At 42.2% G+C, this 19,411-nt stretch overlaps 2 protein-coding genes and 1 pseudogene across 7 annotated transcripts in view; 1 reads left to right on the forward strand and 2 right to left on the reverse strand.

The window, feature by feature from the left end:
• Positions 1–3,916, reverse strand: part of LOC111871152 — a 35,971-nt gene extending 32,055 nt beyond the window's left edge. The window contains exon 1 of the mRNA XM_033754128.1: positions 3,093–3,916. Coding sequence (XP_033610019.1) covers positions 3,093–3,612 — 520 coding nt within the window. The 5' untranslated portion in view covers positions 3,613–3,916. The remainder of the gene's footprint in view (positions 1–3,092) is intronic.
• LOC111871160 (putative tyramine receptor 2) overlaps positions 1–19,411 on the forward strand; it is a 248,106-nt gene that overhangs the window by 194,579 nt on the left and 34,116 nt on the right. The window lies entirely within an intron of this gene.
• On the reverse strand, positions 11,207–19,321 carry LOC117282836 (annotated as a pseudogene).

Consider the following 19,411-nt stretch of genomic DNA (forward strand, 5'->3'; position numbering starts at 1 on the left):
AACGGGGAAACTTCTAGTGAAACACAGACCCATGCATATGATGAAGAAACAACGGGGAAACGTCTAGTGAAACACAGATGCATGCATATGAAGAAGAGATAACGGGGAAAATTCTAGTAAAACACAGACTCATGCATATGATGAAAAAATAACGGGGAAACTTCTAGCGAAACACAGACTCATGCATATGATGAAGAAATAACGGGGAAACTTCTAGTGAAACACAGATGCATGCATATGAAGAAGAGAAAACGGGGAAACTTCTAGTGAAACACAGACTCATGCATATGAAGAAGAAACACCGGGGCGACAGAGGAACTTATAATTAAATATCGTAGTAAGAGAGACGCGCAGCTCGGAAAATAACATGCGGACAGAGTGAAAGACAAGGAAGAGAAAGATATGAATAAAAAGTGGGAAGGAGTAACGACAGGTATTCCATCCAGGGAAGAAATATTTCCGGCTCTGAAACTTCCCAGGCAGTGCCTGTTCATCCTTCAGACAAGGATAGCTCGGAAATAACATGAAATGATGAGATGTAGATGTTTCTACTTTATGAAAAGCCCGGAAGAGTTTATGCTGTATTCAGTAGCAATTTTTTTTATATTAAATTTTGAGGAAGGGAATATGGAGAAATTTTGATTTCATTTTCCCTAAATAATATGAAGCACCTTGTGTTTGTATTACAAAGGCAGGTTGGTTAATGTATTCCAGAGAAATGATCGGTGTTTATTCTGAGAACCGTATGAAACACACAGTAGATTGTGTGGGGAAAAGGAAGACTTTATAAAGTAAACTACATTATTCATAATCGGCCCTGTTTCCTAAAGTAAGCTTATGCAATATTTGTGCTATCTATGTGTCGGTTAATCCCTCCCTTATAACTTCTGAATGCCTGAACCTATCTTCATATAACCTGGTACTGTATATATCATGGCACTTAAGCCCATCTCAACGGAATACTTCATAAATCCTTCCCATCGGTCTGTGGGTCCGTATGTGTCTCCCCCCTGTCGTTACTAGGCAACGGCTGGGTAAAAACGTTCCTGCGGTAATGAATACACGTAATAATAGAATTACTGGACCCTTGTTTTTGTTAGTCTGTTTCCCCTTACCGTTGCTAAGTAACAACTCGGTAAAAACGTTACCACTGCAATAAAAAATTGGTGGAGGGGTCGTTTTCTATGAGATCCGTGTCGTATCAAAGGACAGAAGACGATTAGCTCTTCCAAGAACTTCTTATCAATATTAAGTAAAATGAAAAACGATTCATCCTCTCTGTCTCTTTGTCACATACTCTGCTCGCCCCGGATCATGTGTGTGGAGGGTAGGCAGTTCAGCGTTGCTGCAGTTAAGCCACAGTGGAAGAATATTTTCGTTATTGAAAACGTGTATTAGCAAAAACAAAACTTACAAATGTAAGTTACAATTGAATGAAATGGGTATATAACAAATAAACGAGTACAAAGTTAACAGGGAGCTAGCAACTAGAACATAAAATCGTACTAAAAATAAAGTTTAAGAAGCCCAAAAGAGGCTCCACGGCACCTAAAATTTCAAGATGGAAATTTTAACCTTATGAGGGCACAATATATCTCGCCTCGGTGGGTAACATGCGGCCCTGAAGCTTAACCTGGAAGGAAAGAAATCTCTGAGACAAGATCACAAAGCAGAAACTTCCGAATACAGGTCTAGAATGTTACTTGTAAACCCGACTGTTCAGTGAGGGGCTTGCGGACACACACAGGGCCATAGAGACGACACACTAAAACCTTTTTCTCGTATTCAGAGGGGAAGAACGCACAAATCCGTCCGTCACAAGGCAAACACTGCCACGTACCACTTGCGTGGGAGAGTGAAGTTACAGCTGCCGTGGATGACAAAATCAGCCATTTTAAAGCAGCTTGCCACCGTATTTTGTCGAAGCCTGTATTAATGTGTACGTGAACAGGTAACAAGCGCTCCGTCGAGACTAGTCAGGACCCGGTGTCAAGAAAACCCTTCCCTTCTCTTCCCTTTAGAACCTACAAGCACTCCTAAAAACCAACTGAATACATGGAGCTGAGCCCCTTATAAGCCGCCGATTTTGTAGATTCTCAAGAATTTTCTAGAAATTTATGGAATCGGAAAGTTCATTACCGTCTTCACAAGAGCCCTCCACTCGCCAGTTCGATCCAGCCCACATCACCCCATCCTATATCTCTAAGATTCACTTTATTATCATCCACCCAGCTACGTTTTGGTCTGCCTAGTGGTCTGTGCCATCAGTATCCTACATGCATTCCTCTTCACTCTCATTCGTACTACATGCACGTCCCATTTCATCATCCATGACTTGATCATACTAATCATACTTGGAGAAGAGTACAAGTTGTGAAGCTCGTCATTATGCTCTTATCTCTAACCTCCTGTTATTTCATCTCTCTTCGGTCCTGATCTCAGACACCCTCAGTCCCTGTTGCTCCCTTAATGTCAGAGGTCAAGCCTAATACTCATACAAAACCAGAGGCAATATTATAATTTTGCGTGTAGTTACTATAGGATTCTGACGATGGTGTATAACACACAGAGATATTGGGTTTTCGGACTTTACCCCGCGTCCTGGTTTTAAGATAACTAAGAAAAATACGACTTTTCGGAAACTGGATCTGTTTCCGTCATCAGGTGAGGAAAAGTCCGAAAACCCAATATCTTTGTGTATACTTTTGCGTATTCTGATATTTATGTTTTTAGACAGATGAGAAGATAAAAGCTTCTAGACTGAACGGTAGAAACCATTACCCGAATTCAATCTCCTATTAATTTCCTCCTGAATCAAATTTTAATCTGCTAAAATCGTTCCAATATCTGAACTGTGCCACATTTTCAAAATATTTGTTAGTTATCGTCATGTCCTGATTTTACCCTGCATTCTGGTCACAAGACAGCAACATATACTAGTACTTAGTTTTCTCTGTGTTTACTTCTAGACCAATCTCCTTACTAGCGTCAGTTAAAGTTTTTGTGTTTTTCCTTATTATATCTAATAATCATTCCTAGATTTATTTTACTTTTTAAATTTCTGCGGAATTTTTAGTCCTGAGATCACTTACCGCCAGACGTTGTCCTATCCAGGAAGTCTGTCAGGTCCTTACAGCAAAGAAGTACCAGGTAGAACATGTTCTTCATTTTACCCGACGTAAATACCGGAGTTAAATTTACTCTGATTTGTCTCCAGCGTTGTCCTTTCAACATAAAGAGATTCCTTCCGAACAAGGTGTCCGAATTACCGTCTACTTGGACTATGCGGTCTGCAAAGTTGTTTGAATCCTTCACCAGAATATTCTTCACCAACTTCGGGTCACGAACCAACAAACTCGGCCGATCGAACGAGAAGATCCCCACATACGGCTTATCACCGTGTTCTTCATAAAATTTCTTAAGCTGTGCCCCAATATTTAGTTTCTGCAAGGCACATTCCTTGAGATTGCCTACAAATGGCAGTGGTTTGACGTAAGGGACACCGAGATTCTTCCAGAAGTTGAAATTTCGAACGAAATAAAGATATAAGCTGATAAAAAGAAGAGGAAAGAGGGTCAGACTGATCGTTAACCAATCTAACGATAGCGCCATTTTTCTGTAGAATCACAAGAATATGTCATAAATAGCTAATATTTAGAATTTCAGTTCCTTGTTACTCTGCAATTTTAAATTTATATGGTCAACTCAAGCAAAGAATATTATGTGTTCAAGTTATGTACTCGAGTTAAGTGTTAAAGCACTCCGGCACGCGGAACGCTCTAGTGAGAATATTGTTGGCTTGGCATAAAACGTGTGTCCACCTCGGCCTTTGAAGCCGTAATACTGGAAGAAACGAAACGGTTGCCGCTTCTGGCCAGCAAGGAAGGAGAACGTACCCTGTAATAGGGTAGGAGAGGATGTGCATTGGAGGTCACAGTCTAACATTCATGTACTTATCTCGACGTTTTCCAATTGACCTCAATTGAAAAACATAGGCTCCTTCGGTGGAAGGATCATCATCCTGTCATAGGCGGGCTTATTAGCCCAATGTTATCACAGTAGCTTATAGAATACTGTAATTCTGTACTTATCTCGGTTAAGTTGTTTTAGCAACGTTGTCAGTATCGAAATATGATAGCCTGAAATGAAGGACAGAGAAGTTGCGAGATGGGTTTGTGAACAGAGCGTAAAGGAGTGGCTGAAGTAATGCCATTCAACCTGTAGTCGACTTGCACCTGCAGGCTTGGAAGTATTTTTTTTTTTGCTTTATTGGCGGTGTTTAGGAGTGTGGCGACAAAAAGACTGGGGAAAGGAATATAGGAAGTTACAAGCCAGAAGGTTGCGGTTTCGAATCCCAATGAGATCATTGGATTTTTCAATTGACCTAATTCTACCAGCCGCACTATTACACTGGGGTCGACTCAGCCTCGAACAGAAACGAGTACCAGGAAACTTCTTGGCGGGTAAAAGGGCTGCCAGCACGTAAGCCTGATAACCTCACCGTCTGACTGCCTAGAAAATGTGGGAGCCTCGACGTCTCACAATCCTATTGGGCCTTCGCGTCCTGTTACAGGGATAGCTTTCCCTTTTTGTAGACAATTCTGCCGTGCACAGATGTCTGAAGCTGAGTCGTGTTACGAACCGAAGTTCATTAACATAAATACTAAATTCTGCCTTTATATGAATTCAGAGTCCACACTTCACTCTTTTCTCGGTAATGCAAATTGAAGTTTTACTATAAGTTTCCCAGCCAGATTTCTGCACAGATTTATTGTCCACACTTAATGGTCGATACTTCTCCAATCATAACCTCCCAGATTTCTCCATCCTCACATTATCAGGAGAGAAGTTGTTTGGAGGTATGTAACATCCAAGGTCTTGTCCTTAATTCTTCAGAGTTTTGAACAGTAGCGTGGCGGTAGCTAGGAATACAGCTGAAAAGGACGTCACCTGCTTTTCGGGTAGGAAAATGAAGAGAAACTCTTTCTAAAATGATAAATTCCGTAATTTCAGTCCACAAGTGAACTACACCGACCGAGCGACCGCAGCTTCTCAGCGAACTTAGTGCCAACTTCAGCGGATAGAGGGTGTCGTGTGGTCAGCGCAACGAATCCCCACGGCCGTTAATTTCGGTTTTCTAGACCGGAGCCTCTATTTCCTTGAAATAGCTCCTCAATTATCATCACGAGGCTGAGTGGACCCCGTTCCAGACCCACTACTTCTCCGAAAGAATCTGGTAGCGCCGGGAATCGAACCCGGATCTCTGGATCTGTAGCCAGGAACTCTGACCACTAGATCACAGACCAAATAAATCATCACTAAGAACCTAGAAAAGGACAAAACTCTAATGCACAGCCCTGATAATGACACAACAAAACAAAATGTTGACTAAACAATTCCAAACACAACTCAGTGTTTCATTTAAAATAAGTAGGACCTCAATGAGAGTAAGTAAGTAAGTAAGTAAATAAGAGATGATGCGCAGTTAGAGACCTTCTTATGCTGGGAACGGGCAGTGCATAAGCAACATCAGTATCAGAGACAAATCAAGGTTATTGAAAATAGACTGACCTTGTGAACAAACGAATACGCGTATGGTCTAACGAAATTAGGGAAATACGGTCTCGGTAACGGAGCGGTTTAAGGCATGTACTGTCTTCGCCCGCTCGGGGGCCGGGATCGTGGGTTCGAATCGCATACAAGGCATGGATATTTGGTGTGTGTATGCGTTTATTCTGTGTTTTTTAATTTTATGTTTAGGCAGAGACCTTGCGACGGGCTGATCACTCGTCAAAAGGGTCCTACCGTCTGTAAAGTGATCATGAAACTGACAAATCAGCCCTATGCTCCAAATTGGGAGCAAGAAGGGGGGGGGTTGGGAAAGTTTCTAAGGTGATCCTTGTATTCTTCGATTTGTGTGGAACCAAACTGAGAAAATGAAACCATAATTAATAATAATCCTAGCAGCATGAACAATAACAATAATATTCAACACATCAGAAACGAAGAAGTTCTCATACTTGTCACCCAGAGAGTGCCACGAGAAAAATTTAAACACAGCATTTCCTATCTACTATATTATTCACACCGACCGAGCATGTGTTATATGTATACAGTGAAGACATAAGCAAATTGTTGTGACGTACCACCTGAAAGCCGCAACCTGCGCATCTGCTGGGCGGAGCTTCGCGGGGCGCGTTCCCGTGGTAACTCGAAACACACTGTTACTCTGTGTTTTTATGGAGCTATTGGAGACATATCCGTGGTAACTCGAAACACACCGTTACTCTGTGTTTTTATGGAGCTATTGGAGACATATCCGTGGTAACTCGAAACACACCGTTACTCTGTGTTTTTATGGAGCTATTGGAGACATATCCGTGGTAACTCGAAACACACCGTTACTCTGTGTTTTTATGGAGCTATTGGAGACATATCCGTGGTAACTCGAAACACACCGTTACTCTGTGTTTTTATGGAGCTATTGGAGACATATCCGTGGTAACTCGAAACACACCGTTACTCTGTGTTTTTATGGAGCTATTGGAGACATATCCGTGGTAACTCGAAACACACCGTTACTCTGTGTTTTTATGGAGCTATTGGAGACATATCCGTGGTAACTCGAAACACACCGTTACTCTGTGTTTTTATGGAGCTATTGGAGACATATCCGTGGTAACTCGAAACACACCGTTACTCTGTGTTTTTATGGAGCTATTGGAGACATATCCGTGGTAACTCGAAACACACCGTTACTCTGTGTTTTTATGGAGCTATTGGAGACATATCCGTGGTAACTCGAAACACACCGTTACTCTGTGTTTTTATGGAGCTATTGGAGACATATCCGTGGTAACATTCTAAACACACTGTTACCACGGATATCAGAAAAGAAACGCTTCAAGGAGGTGATTCCTATCCGATTAGCCTAGCAGGAATAAAGGAAGAGCAGTTCAGAGCTCAGAGTTTAGAAGTGAAGGTCTGAGTTCAGAATTGAAGCCAAGAGTGCAAAAGTGAGTCTCAAAAGATGCAGACAGCATGGGGCATTAGTTATCCAAAAAGAATTGAACGTGTAACTGTGATACTGACGTGAAATAAACATAATTCTCAAACCAAGAATCCACAATTATTAGTCACGCAATCCCGAACACGGGAGAGTATTATGGATTATTAAGTCTGCTACCATATTCCATGCTCTTATTTAATCCCTTACTGTTTTTACAACGCTTGGTGCACAAAATCTGGCCGTAGTCCGCTCTGTTTTCTGTAGCCAGTTGAAGTAAAGTAAATTATTGTTAGAACCAGACCTTTCATTATCTCATACGAGTATGTCTTTATTTATAACTGTTACTTATTATTTTATATATAGAATATATATTACTTGTATACTTAGAATGTTTTAGTTCCAAATTATGTAGTATATATTAATATTTTCACACACTAATTTATTTATTTATTAAAATTGTTATAGGCCTATTTATTCTACATAAAGTATGAAGAAATAAAATTGATGGTGGATCAAGTTATTTTTAATGTTTTATCATGCACGTAATGAGGTCTGATTTTTGCAGGTCATGATTGGCTCACTCGCTCTATAACGTGTGAGCCAGTTGCAAGGTCGCAGTATCTCAATTCTTTATCATAAATTAAACACGAGCAGTCTTTTCTTAGAAAATTTCATGACATAAACAGTTTTTCTTGTCTGATCACCATGATTCAGCAAACACTATGATTCAGCAAACATGAAATTTCTATTTCCTGTCGATCACCATGATTCAGCACACGTCTGATTTCTTTGATAACCTCAGAGTGTATCGCCGCTCACTTTGCACAGTAACACTGAAAAACATCAGGGGAGGAAACTGTCTAAAATTTTGTATGGAAGAATGCAGTGCTATATATAGGCGTTCACACTTAAATTTGAGAAGATTTGACCAATTTTCACAAAGTTTCATATAATATTAATGTAACTGGAGACCATTGCAACTTTGTAACATCCAATTTCCAAAAGGCAGTGATAACAAACTGGCGAGGGTGTATGGAATTAAGGTTAGATGGGGACAACACCAGAGGCAATCGATATAAGAGGCCCCTCATGAGGTATAAGATGCGGTTATAGTTGTTAAAAAGTGTAGTTCCCCTCAGGACAATGCTCATTTGTAGACGATAAAGCAATAACACGGAGATATTTTGAAATTTTATGTGTTTCCGTTTGACAGCGATCACTAATGGACCGTTGGAGATGAGTACGTGAAAATTTGTAGTGACGAATATCAAAAACATTCGTAAAAATTTTGTTTTTAGGTTAATAATTACAAACATGGTTGTAGTGTGGAACTTTTGAGGCTTCATCCTATAATTTTAATAATAATTATAGTAATACTTACTCTTGGAGCTGAGCTCTTCTGGAGGTGCCGCCAATTCAGCAGCTACTCAAGAATTTCCCAGCATTTTTATGGAACTCGAAGGTTCATTACCAAGTTCACAAGAGCCCTCTACCGGTCCCTATCCTGAGCCAGATCTATCCAATCCATACCATCCAATCTTATCTCTCTAAGATCCATTTTAATGTTGTCCACCCACTGACGCCTTGGTTGTCCCTGTAGTCTCTTACCTTCTGGCTTTCCCACCAATATCCTATACTCATTCCTCATCATTCATTCCTATTATATTAATAATAATAATAATAATAGTAATAATAAGTTTTTCTTTTGCTTTATTAACAGATGAATGGCTAATTGAAAAGTAGACACGAATAAGCGAAAGAAAGTAAATATACATACAAACAAATTAAAAGAACAAGGCAGTGTATATGACAGGCATTTTTAATGATGACTGTAATCATAATTATATTTATAATAATAATAATAATAATAATAATAATAATAATTCAGTTGAATTCTTTGATTTTATAAACTGAACTTAATAGCTATAGGACAGTTACAGAAATAACAACAATAAAGAATAGCAACAAAATAGATCTCAAGAACAAAATAAAATACCAAAAAAGAAAAAGGGGGAAAATCAATTAAGGTGATTTTAAACTTAAACACAAAAAATCTAGACTCACTTGAGGACTAAGAAACTGCAATAGCAGCAGCATATTCAGCTGAAGAATTGTGACTGGATGAGCAATCGAACGTATAAAAATTATATATGCTCTGAGCAGGAATTTCAATACCAACTCTTTCTAGAAGAGAAGGACAATAATTGTTGTCGTTGTAGGTACCTGTGGGAAGACGCCAGGCACGCACTCTCTGCAAGTTAATATTTCTAATAAATAATGGTAATAATATTAGTGACTAAAGACGGGGTTCCGATTGGTAATTGGATTTATAGACCACGTACAGGTCGTAACTGCAAATAATTATAACGCTGTTACTGATTTTCACACTACAAAACACTCCACTCTGACCTTTTCAATCCATTTGCACTAGTTTTCAAGAATTTATAACATGGGAACTATAAAAGTCTCCCTAAATCACACACACCCAATATCGCTGTACTACAGCACACATAAAGTCTTCACAGGCTGACTCATTATGCTCTTCTGTACTCCTCAAGCTTACTACTTACTTGCTGTACTCCTCGAGCTGTACTCCTGTCGCCAACTACTTACTTCTCCAGTTTGCTACTTGCTTGCTGTACTCCTCTCCTGAATTTTACTATAACTGCAACTTAGGAATTCTGCTCAATTATATAGAACCGATACGGACACTGACCTGCAGAAAGCACATATCACGTGAGAACTACGCCCTGTTACTGTGTAGCGCCACCACACATGCGCAAGCTGCACGAACCTACAGGAAACATGTCACGTGACGGTCACCTATCGTGGGACTTCACCGCGCATACACCAATTGCGCGGACAGAAAGTGAACACAGCTTCCTCTATTATTCCGTGCACATATTTCGGGCGTGACCTGGATATGACGTCCTTTTATTGTTTGGGGTTGGAACATGTTTATGGAACTGTTGACTGGCTGTGGGTATGCATGTTAAAATATTGAATACGTATTTCGAGAAAATCTGTTATGGAAAAGGGATGCAGATTCTCTGCTATGTTTTCACTTGTAACAATTCAATTAAATTGGATGTATCCAGGCGTGGCAGTAAGAAGTCAGTTTTGCATTTCGTAAGACAAGTGTGGGCGTCATAGCCACTTCGTCTTTGACGAGAGTTTGAAAAGGTTAATTAGGGTGGGGAAAGAGCGTGAAAACTGGCAGCGTTCCAGGGTCGAAAGAATGCAGTTATCTTTTTGGTCTCAGGGTCAGGGTCTTTGACCGTTATTTATTTAATATAAATTATATCAAAACAGACCATCTCTAGTATAAGAGTGATGGGGAGAGGCATTCTTTGTAATACGTGCATGCTCTCTTCCTGTAGTTCTGCCTAACGTCAGGTGGGAAGTTGAACAGAGCTAATTTATGCGTGGAAAGCAGATCAGGCAATTCACTAAGCAGTCCCCCTATGGCAAAATCAAGGAGTCACTAGTCCCTACAAGACAAGAAGTATATTTGTTTGTTGTTCGGTTGTGTATACTAAGATGTAGTTTATTATATTCTGGGTAAGAATCGATGGGCACAAAATAGTATTTTATAGAATTTATTTTATTCCAAACCGATATTCATAGTCCTTGTCTGTGTACTGTAAGAAAGGCTGAGTAAGATTTTTAAGAAATTGGAGATATTACACTTGACTCGACAATATGTCTGTCTGGTTATGCTTCATTTTCATATAGGTCTATACATTTATGGACTATTCACATGCATAACTGCAATTTATATGTAGCCTTACTGAACATTGAATATTAAAATAACCTAAAAAATGGAAGTAGCTTCCAGATTGAGATCATTAGCTCATTAACTAAAGCCGATATCTATGCCAATCATAATCAGAAACACAAATACGTACTCTCAATAATGATGTAACAAAAAACATTTTTTTTTATTGCTAGTGGGGTGGGGCTAAGTTCCTTGTACTGCGGCCACTTCTGGCCTAATGTACCAGCCCCAGCTGATAGGTGACGGTGATTGTGGAGCAATTGGTGGAATGAAGATTGGTAGGGGAAACCAAAGTACTGGGAGAAAACCTGCACCAGCGCCACTTTGTCCGCCACAAATCCCACTTGACCAGACTCGGGATCAAACCCGGGCGGCCGCGGTGGGAAGCCAGCGACTAACCGCTTGAGCCATGGCGCGGACTTACAAAAAACAATAAATTCATCTTCTTTGGATATTTCATATATAAAACTGCTGGAGCATATTATACAAAGAACTGTGCTGTCAGAAGTTAGTCATTTTGAAAAACATTGATATCTCTCGGTTCATCTTCAGCAGAACGGATTTCGTATTGAAAACAACAGTCAGGAGCGTATCTCTGCAGGGAGCCACCTGGAAACGGGACAGTATGTAGCTCAGTCCCACCTTGACCTGCATCAACCCGAACCTCTGTCCTGTGAACAGAACCAGAAGCTCGGGTAATTACAGGAATACAAGCAACAGTGGAAACAATTGTAGCTTGCAGTTATGAATGCATTGATACAGGGTACAATATTTAACATACACAGTTAGTGATGTTTCAGAAATATCTCGACATCTCACAGCCCTATGGACCTGTTACATTATATAGCTTTACATTTTACCTTTTCCTTCTGTTTTGTACTGCGGTGCAAGTCGGGTACCGGGTAATTCGGAGTAACTTATGGCGCCTTACTTGAGGGTTTGGTGAGTAGGAAAAGGAGGAAACCGGAAGAAGTAGGTGAATTCACAGTATCCTTTGTGCTCAAGCCTTGAGAACCTCAAGCCACTCACAATGTGTTGAGAACAAAGAAGAGCCAATAACAATATTGTGCATCGCAAAGTTGCAATAACATTCTGTCTTATGAAATTCCGATTCTGGATAATACACTGAAATCTGATTCACCAGCAGGTCAGGGCAATTCTGCAAAGTATATCCGTTGCCCTATTCAGCCTTGAACCATAGTGGTGGGAATATTTATAACAACCAGTGGATCAAACAACACTACACTTGTATCTTCCGTGTCAATTAATTCCGTACTTTCTAAACCGATCCTGAATATGCACTTGTTCTTACCGATGCAAATTCGGGGACCTTCCCCAAATGGGGGATATGTGTAGTTGGGCCGATTCTGCTTATTTTCTTCTGTGAAACGTTCCGGGTCGAATTTGTGTGGATCTGGATAGTACTACGGGTCATAATGTAAACCGAGTACCGGGATGTAAACCCCTGTCCCTTTGGGAAGTATTACTGTTCCATTCCCGGAAGCGGAAGGAAGTGTGTAGTCACTGCCGCACATCCGGTCCAGAAATGAGAGAACCGGGTATTTCCTCAGTGTCTCTGTGAACATACGAATACAGCAGAGTGCAGTGATATAGAGGGCAAGGCGACCAGGAATGGGAGAACCGGGTACTTCCTCAGTGTCTCTGTGGACATAGGTGTAGAGCAGAGTGCACTGATATAGACGGGAAGAGAGGCCAGAAATGGGAGAACAGGGTACTTCCTCAGTGACTCTGTGAACATAGGTGTAGAGCAGAGTGCACTGATATAGACGGGAAGAGAGGCCAGAAATGGGAGAACAGGGTACTTCCTCAGTGACTCTGTGAACATAGGTGTAGAGCAGAGTGCACTGATATAGACGGGAAGAGAGGCCAGAAATGGGAGAACAGGGTACTTCCTCAGTGACTCTGTGAACATAGGTGTAGAGCAGAGTTCAATGATATAGACGGGAACATCGGCCGGAAATGGGAGAACCTGGTACTTCCTCAGTGTCTCTGTGAACATATGTGTAGAGCAGAGAGCAGTAATATAGACGGGAAGAGAGGCCGGAAGTGAGAGAACCGCGTACTTCCTCGGTGTCTCTGTGAACATATGTGTAGAGCAGAGAGCAGTAATATAGACGGGAAGAGAGGCCGGAAGTGAGAGAACCGCGTACTTCCTCGGTGTCTCTGTGAACATATGTGTAGAGCAGAGAGCAGTAATATAGACGGGAAGAGAGGCCGGAAGTGAGAGAACCGCGTACTTCCTCGGTGTCTCTGTGAACATATGTGTAGAGCAGAGAGCAGTAATATAGACGGGAAGAGAGGCCGGAAGTGAGAGAACCGCGTACTTCCTCGGTGTCTCTGTGAACATATGTGTAGAGCAGAGAGCAGTAATATAGACGGGAAGAGAGGCCGGAAGTGAGAGAACCGCGTACTTCCTCGGTGTCTCTGTGAACATATGTGTAGAGCAGAGAGCAGTAATATAGACGGGAAGAGAGGCCGGAAGTGAGAGAACCGCGTACTTCCTCGGTGTCTCTGTGAACATATGTGTAGAGCAGAGAGCAGTAATATAGACGGGAAGAGAGGCCGGAAGTGAGAGAACCGCGTACTTCCTCGGTGTCTCTGTGAACATATGTGTAGAGCAGAGAGCAGTAATATAGACGGGAAGAGAGGCCGGAAGTGAGAGAACCGCGTACTTCCTCGGTGTCTCTGTGAACATATGTGTAGAGCAGAGAGCAGTAATATAGACGGGAAGAGAGGCCGGAAGTGAGAGAACCGCGTACTTCCTCGGTGTCTCTGTGAACATATGTGTAGAGCAGAGAGCAGTAATATAGACGGGAAGAGAGGCCGGAAGTGAGAGAACCGCGTACTTCCTCGGTGTCTCTGTGAACATATGTGTAGAGCAGAGAGCAGTAATATAGACGGGAAGAGAGGCCGGAAGTGAGAGAACCGCGTACTTCCTCGGTGTCTCTGTGAACATATGTGTAGAGCAGAGAGCAGTAATATAGACGGGAAGAGAGGCCGGAAGTGAGAGAACCGCGTACTTCCTCGGTGTCTCTGTGAACATATGTGTAGAGCAGAGAGCAGTAATATAGACGGGAAGAGAGGCCGGAAGTGAGAGAACCGCGTACTTCCTCGGTGTCTCTGTGAACATATGTGTAGAGCAGAGAGCAGTAATATAGACGGGAAGAGAGGCCGGAAGTGAGAGAACCGCGTACTTCCTCGGTGTCTCTGTGAACATATGTGTAGAGCAGAGAGCAGTAATATAGACGGGAAGAGAGGCCGGAAGTGAGAGAACCGCGTACTTCCTCGGTGTCTCTGTGAACATATGTGTAGAGCAGAGAGCAGTAATATAGACGGGAAGAGAGGCCGGAAGTGAGAGAACCGCGTACTTCCTCGGTGTCTCTGTGAACATATGTGTAGAGCAGAGAGCAGTAATATAGACGGGAAGAGAGGCCGGAAGTGAGAGAACCGCGTACTTCCTCGGTGTCTCTGTGAACATATGTGTAGAGCAGAGAGCAGTAATATAGACGGGAAGAGAGGCCGGAAGTGAGAGAACCGCGTACTTCCTCGGTGTCTCTGTGAACATATGTGTAGAGCAGAGAGCAGTAATATAGACGGGAAGAGAGGCCGGAAGTGAGAGAACCGCGTACTTCCTCGGTGTCTCTGTGAACATATGTGTAGAGCAGAGAGCAGTAATATAGACGGGAAGAGAGGCCGGAAGTGAGAGAACCGCGTACTTCCTCGGTGTCTCTGTGAACATATGTGTAGAGCAGAGAGCAGTAATATAGACGGGAAGAGAGGCCGGAAGTGAGAGAACCGCGTACTTCCTCGGTGTCTCTGTGAACATATGTGTAGAGCAGAGAGCAGTAATATAGACGGGAAGAGAGGCCGGAAGTGAGAGAACCGCGTACTTCCTCGGTGTCTCTGTGAACATATGTGTAGAGCAGAGAGCAGTAATATAGACGGGAAGAGAGGCCGGAAGTGAGAGAACCGGGTACTTCCCCAGTGTCTCTGTGAACATACGTGTAGAGCACTGTGCACTGATATAGACGGGAAGATCGGTCACAGAATGTTTGCTGAACTTATGGCTACTTGCAAAATTGCATCCGTAGAGGAGAATCGTTTGGAAAATTTGTGAGCTCCGCTAGTTGTAGTGTGACTGCAGTCTATCGTCATTAAATACTTCGGAGACCCTCATTTGAGATAGTCCTTTTCTAGAACGAGTTGAAGTACGGTTCTCGTTCCACAAATGGCCATTATGGTAACTTCACTGGCTGATGTACATACAGTCCGTGTGCGCCCTGCATTTACATATGCTACAGGTGATGAGGTTCCTGTCTCACGGAGACGCTGTCGGAATACGTTAGCGTGTGGATGACGTCGGCCAGGGTGACGTAACGCGTGCGGCAGTACCATCTCGACTGTTACGTGAAATGAAAGTTACGATCATATTGCACAATTGGTCGTGTGTGCATTCTACGAACATTCCATGAGAAATCATCCTTACTCTACAACATGTAACAATGCGCCACGTAACATCGTGACAAATAACACTGCTGAGAAGTACGCTGCCCCATTTGACGGAGGCGTGATTCCTTTTTTAATGGGATTCTCACTATGGAGAGTGTGTTTGAGAATTTATTTTCACTATATACACACACGTATGCCGGTCACGGTAGCCGAGCGGTGTAAGGCATGCACCGTCTTCGCTCGCTCGGAAGCCGGGATCGTGGGTTCGAATCCCACTCAGGGCATGGATGTTTGTGTGCGTTTTTCTGTGTTTGTGTACAGGTAGAGACCTTACGACGAGCTGATCACCCGCCCAAGGAGTCCTACCGAATGTGTAAGATCTAGAAAAACGGAAGTGAACGGAGAAGTTCATGGAGGTAGGTCTAGGCCCACTGGGGCTGTAGTGCCAAGGAATATATATATATATATACACACGTATAGACACGTCCACACGAGGCCTGAAGAGTAAGAGCGGAGTTACTTTGAGAGAGTAACAATGCTTTGATGTGTATTTCGGATGTGTCCACTTGGAATTTCGGCCAGGAAACCGACAGTTCTTACAGATTATTTTCTTCATTTTCCCAGTACTTTCGCGCTACTTTAAAAGATAATATCTTAATTAAAACATAAACGCTCTTTCCTTCGTCTTTCCTAATTAACATCGACCATTTTTCTCTCTCTTTCTTTTTCCCGTTTCCTCCACTTTTGAGCAGAGGACATCCGTGAAACGCTTTGTTTCACCTCAGTTCCTTAATTCTAAGACAGTCGGCAGGACTCGTTGAACGGGGGATCAGCCCATAGAAATGCCGCTACGTACACTGGACAACACAAACACACAATGAACACAAACAGACATCCATAATTTGAGTGCGATTCGAACCCACGATCCCAGTGTTCGAGCGACCGAACACAGTTCATGCCTTAGACTGCGAGACCACTGTAGTCGGCCCACCATCCTTTAATCGTTCGAAATGGAATAGACTGAGTAATAAACATAATGGTTAAAAGAAGAATACATAAACAAAACTGACAAAGAACCGGATTCATTATAAAAATCGCACTAAATTAGTGGAGTGGTCACCTACAAAGCACCGTCTTCCTGACTGAGATACGCATCCTGTGTTGGCCTACCTAGATACATTTCGGACAGTTCTTTCAGCGTTTTCTTCACATTATTCTGAATGTGTTTAAGCTATTGGCACTCTCTTAACCTTCGAAGCACATTTCTTAATTTTTTGGGAACTGAAAAAGACAAACCAGGAGAGGACATTGAGCGTTCAAACATCGATACTGCCACATGTAGGGTGACGCAAGTGAAGAAATTAACGGGTTCCAGTTCAGATGATTGGATTTATTATCACTTATTTACAAGTTCTCTTAATCACAATCACTCTTTCTACACTTTATAACTCACCTTTCCACACGCACTAGGATTCTCCGTTTCCACTATTCGTCTCCTAGAAACGGATCTCAACACAGAAACATGCACTTCAAATCACTATAAAATCACCTTAATCACATCCAACATTGGCTCAACAAATGGCGCATGAAGGCCAACGAAGATAAGTCTACTCATGTAACATTTACCATGAAACATGACAACTGCCCTTCAGTACAACTCAATAATTCTCAAATTCCACAAGCAGACGACGCCAAATATCTTGGCATGCACCTGGACAAAAGACTCACATGGCAAAAACATATCAAGACCAAACGCACACAGCTCAGAACTAAATTCCACAAGATGTATTGGATGCTGGGACGCCATTCGGAGCTCTCAACAGAGAACAAGATCCTATTATATAAAACTATACTAAAACCGATATGGACCTATGGCATACCCTTATGGGGTACCGCTAGCAACTCCAACATCGAAATTCTTCAACGATTCCAAAATATGGTACTGCGTGTACTAGTTAACGCACCATGGTACGTACCAAACTTCGTCCTACACAAGGACCTGGGAATTCCAACAGTACGCGAGGAAATCACGCTCTCCAGTAAAAAATATCAGGCACGCCTCCGGAAGCACCCGAATTCCTTAGCGACGCACCTCTACGATGAAGAAGAAGTCAGGAGGCTTCACAGATTTAAACCGTCAGAACNAATCTGTACTCCTCTGTCTTACTCTGTACTCAATTAATCGTCAAAATTCACTAAGGACAGGCTCAATTCTCGTCCTTGTACTGTCAACTGCTGAGCGCTCCTAGACTCTCCACGAATTTAAGCTTAATTAGGTCTTCGTTATATAGGCGTCGCACGGACAACATGAAAACACAAGTCACGTGAGAACTAGTATTGTTGGAGCGTGACGTCACTGTGCCTGCGCGCAATTGTGTTTAACGAGCCGTTGCCTGGCAGTGCGTTATGTCACAATATATTGTGACATGTTGACCCCTACCTCCCCAGCGGTACGTGGCGGTAACGTAACGCTCGCGTTCTTACGGTAATAGGCGAGTTCCCGCCCCGCCATTACGGTAATAGGCGAGTTCCCGCCCCGCCACTCCCCTCCGCGGTGACGTCACCGAGGGATATCGCGGTCGCTAGGCAACGCGAATCAACAGCGGCGACGTTACGATAGTAACAGCGGTGACCTCCGCTAGCGTTACATAGCAACAGAGCGCCAGGCAAAAGGGTGCCTATTACGTGGCCGTTTTCCCGTATTGTCCGATCGAGGCTACATAGGGAGAAGCGAAGGCTATTCACAGCCAGTTCTAGTGTGGCTACCGCAGAGTTGTACTGAGTCAGTCAGCGAGTCCTGGACCTATCGTCGAGTTAGCCAGCAACCAGTCAGTTGTATTGTGGCATTTGGAGTGTACTATTTGTGATACTGCAGATAGCAGTGATCGTCAGATTGTAATTTGGGTGATTGTGAGAGCGGATGTGAAATAAAATTCGCTACATCGAATACGTCGAGAATTTATTTGTCGCGATATACCCCGCGATACGCGACAATATTATAAGGTATCTGAGAAATATGTATTGATTTGTAGGACAAATGTATATTGTCGTGTAAGCCTTTACCAGATTAACAGGGAGGTTAAATCTTCGATGACGGATGAGGATTGGTCGAAATTTATGTTGGAATGTTGGCAATGAAAACATATAACTAAAAATTTACTTGAACTAAGGTAATAGTAGTGGATCTTATATTGAAAGAAGAAGCATATAACTACGGAAATCAGCCAGGCAGATGTAAAAATACACTCTCCAAGGTTATCGTGTGACTTAATTTTGTCAGCATCTCTATTAATCTGTACGAATATATGTAACGGGCATCCCTACAGTATTTGAATCAGGGCTACAGCATTAAACAAATCCTACAATTTCGTAAACAGAAATTCGAATGTGATTTTAATGAATTAATTATATATGGCTGTTTCTACATGTGGTTAATTTCCGTTTTTTCCTGATTGGTTGTGCATGCGAAACTTTACACCTTGAAGTTAACACTTACCTTCAGCCGTTTCCTTGTCCAGAAAGTCAGTTAAATCCTTGCAACAGAGCTCGACTAGGTAAAACATGTTCTTCATTTTACCCGACGTAAATACCGGAGTCAAATTTGCTCTGACTTGTCGCCAGCTTTGTCCTTTCAACATAAACAGGTTCCTTCCAAACACGGGATCCAGCTTTTAGTCAAACGATATGATGTGATCTGGGAAGAGCTTTGAATCTTTCACCAGAACGTACTTCAGCAACTCCGGATCACGAATCAACAGACTCGGCTTACCGAACGGGAAGATCCCCACAGATGGCTTGTCACTGTGTTTCTCATACAAATTCTTAAGATGGTTCCCAATAGTCACTTTCAGCAAGACACATTCTTTGAGATTGTCTACAAATGGCAAGGGTTTTGCGTAAGGGATACCGAGATTCCTCCAGAAGTTGAAATTGCGAGTGAAGTAAACATAAAGCCAACACAAAGGGCAGAAACTATTGTCAGAATGAGTGTTGCCCACTCTAACAACAATGCCATTGTTCTGTGGAATGAGAAGAATATATCGCAATAATATTACAGATGTTATTAAGAATTTTTATACAGACTTAATCTGTACTTTTTAACGTCCATATTCAATTCATATTTGGAACACTGTATCTCAAGTACTTTCTAGTTG

Source organism: Cryptotermes secundus, unplaced genomic scaffold, assembly GCF_002891405.2.
Source record: "Cryptotermes secundus unplaced genomic scaffold, Csec_1.0 scaffold282, whole genome shotgun sequence".
Classification (NCBI taxonomy): domain Eukaryota; kingdom Metazoa; phylum Arthropoda; class Insecta; order Blattodea; family Kalotermitidae; genus Cryptotermes; species Cryptotermes secundus.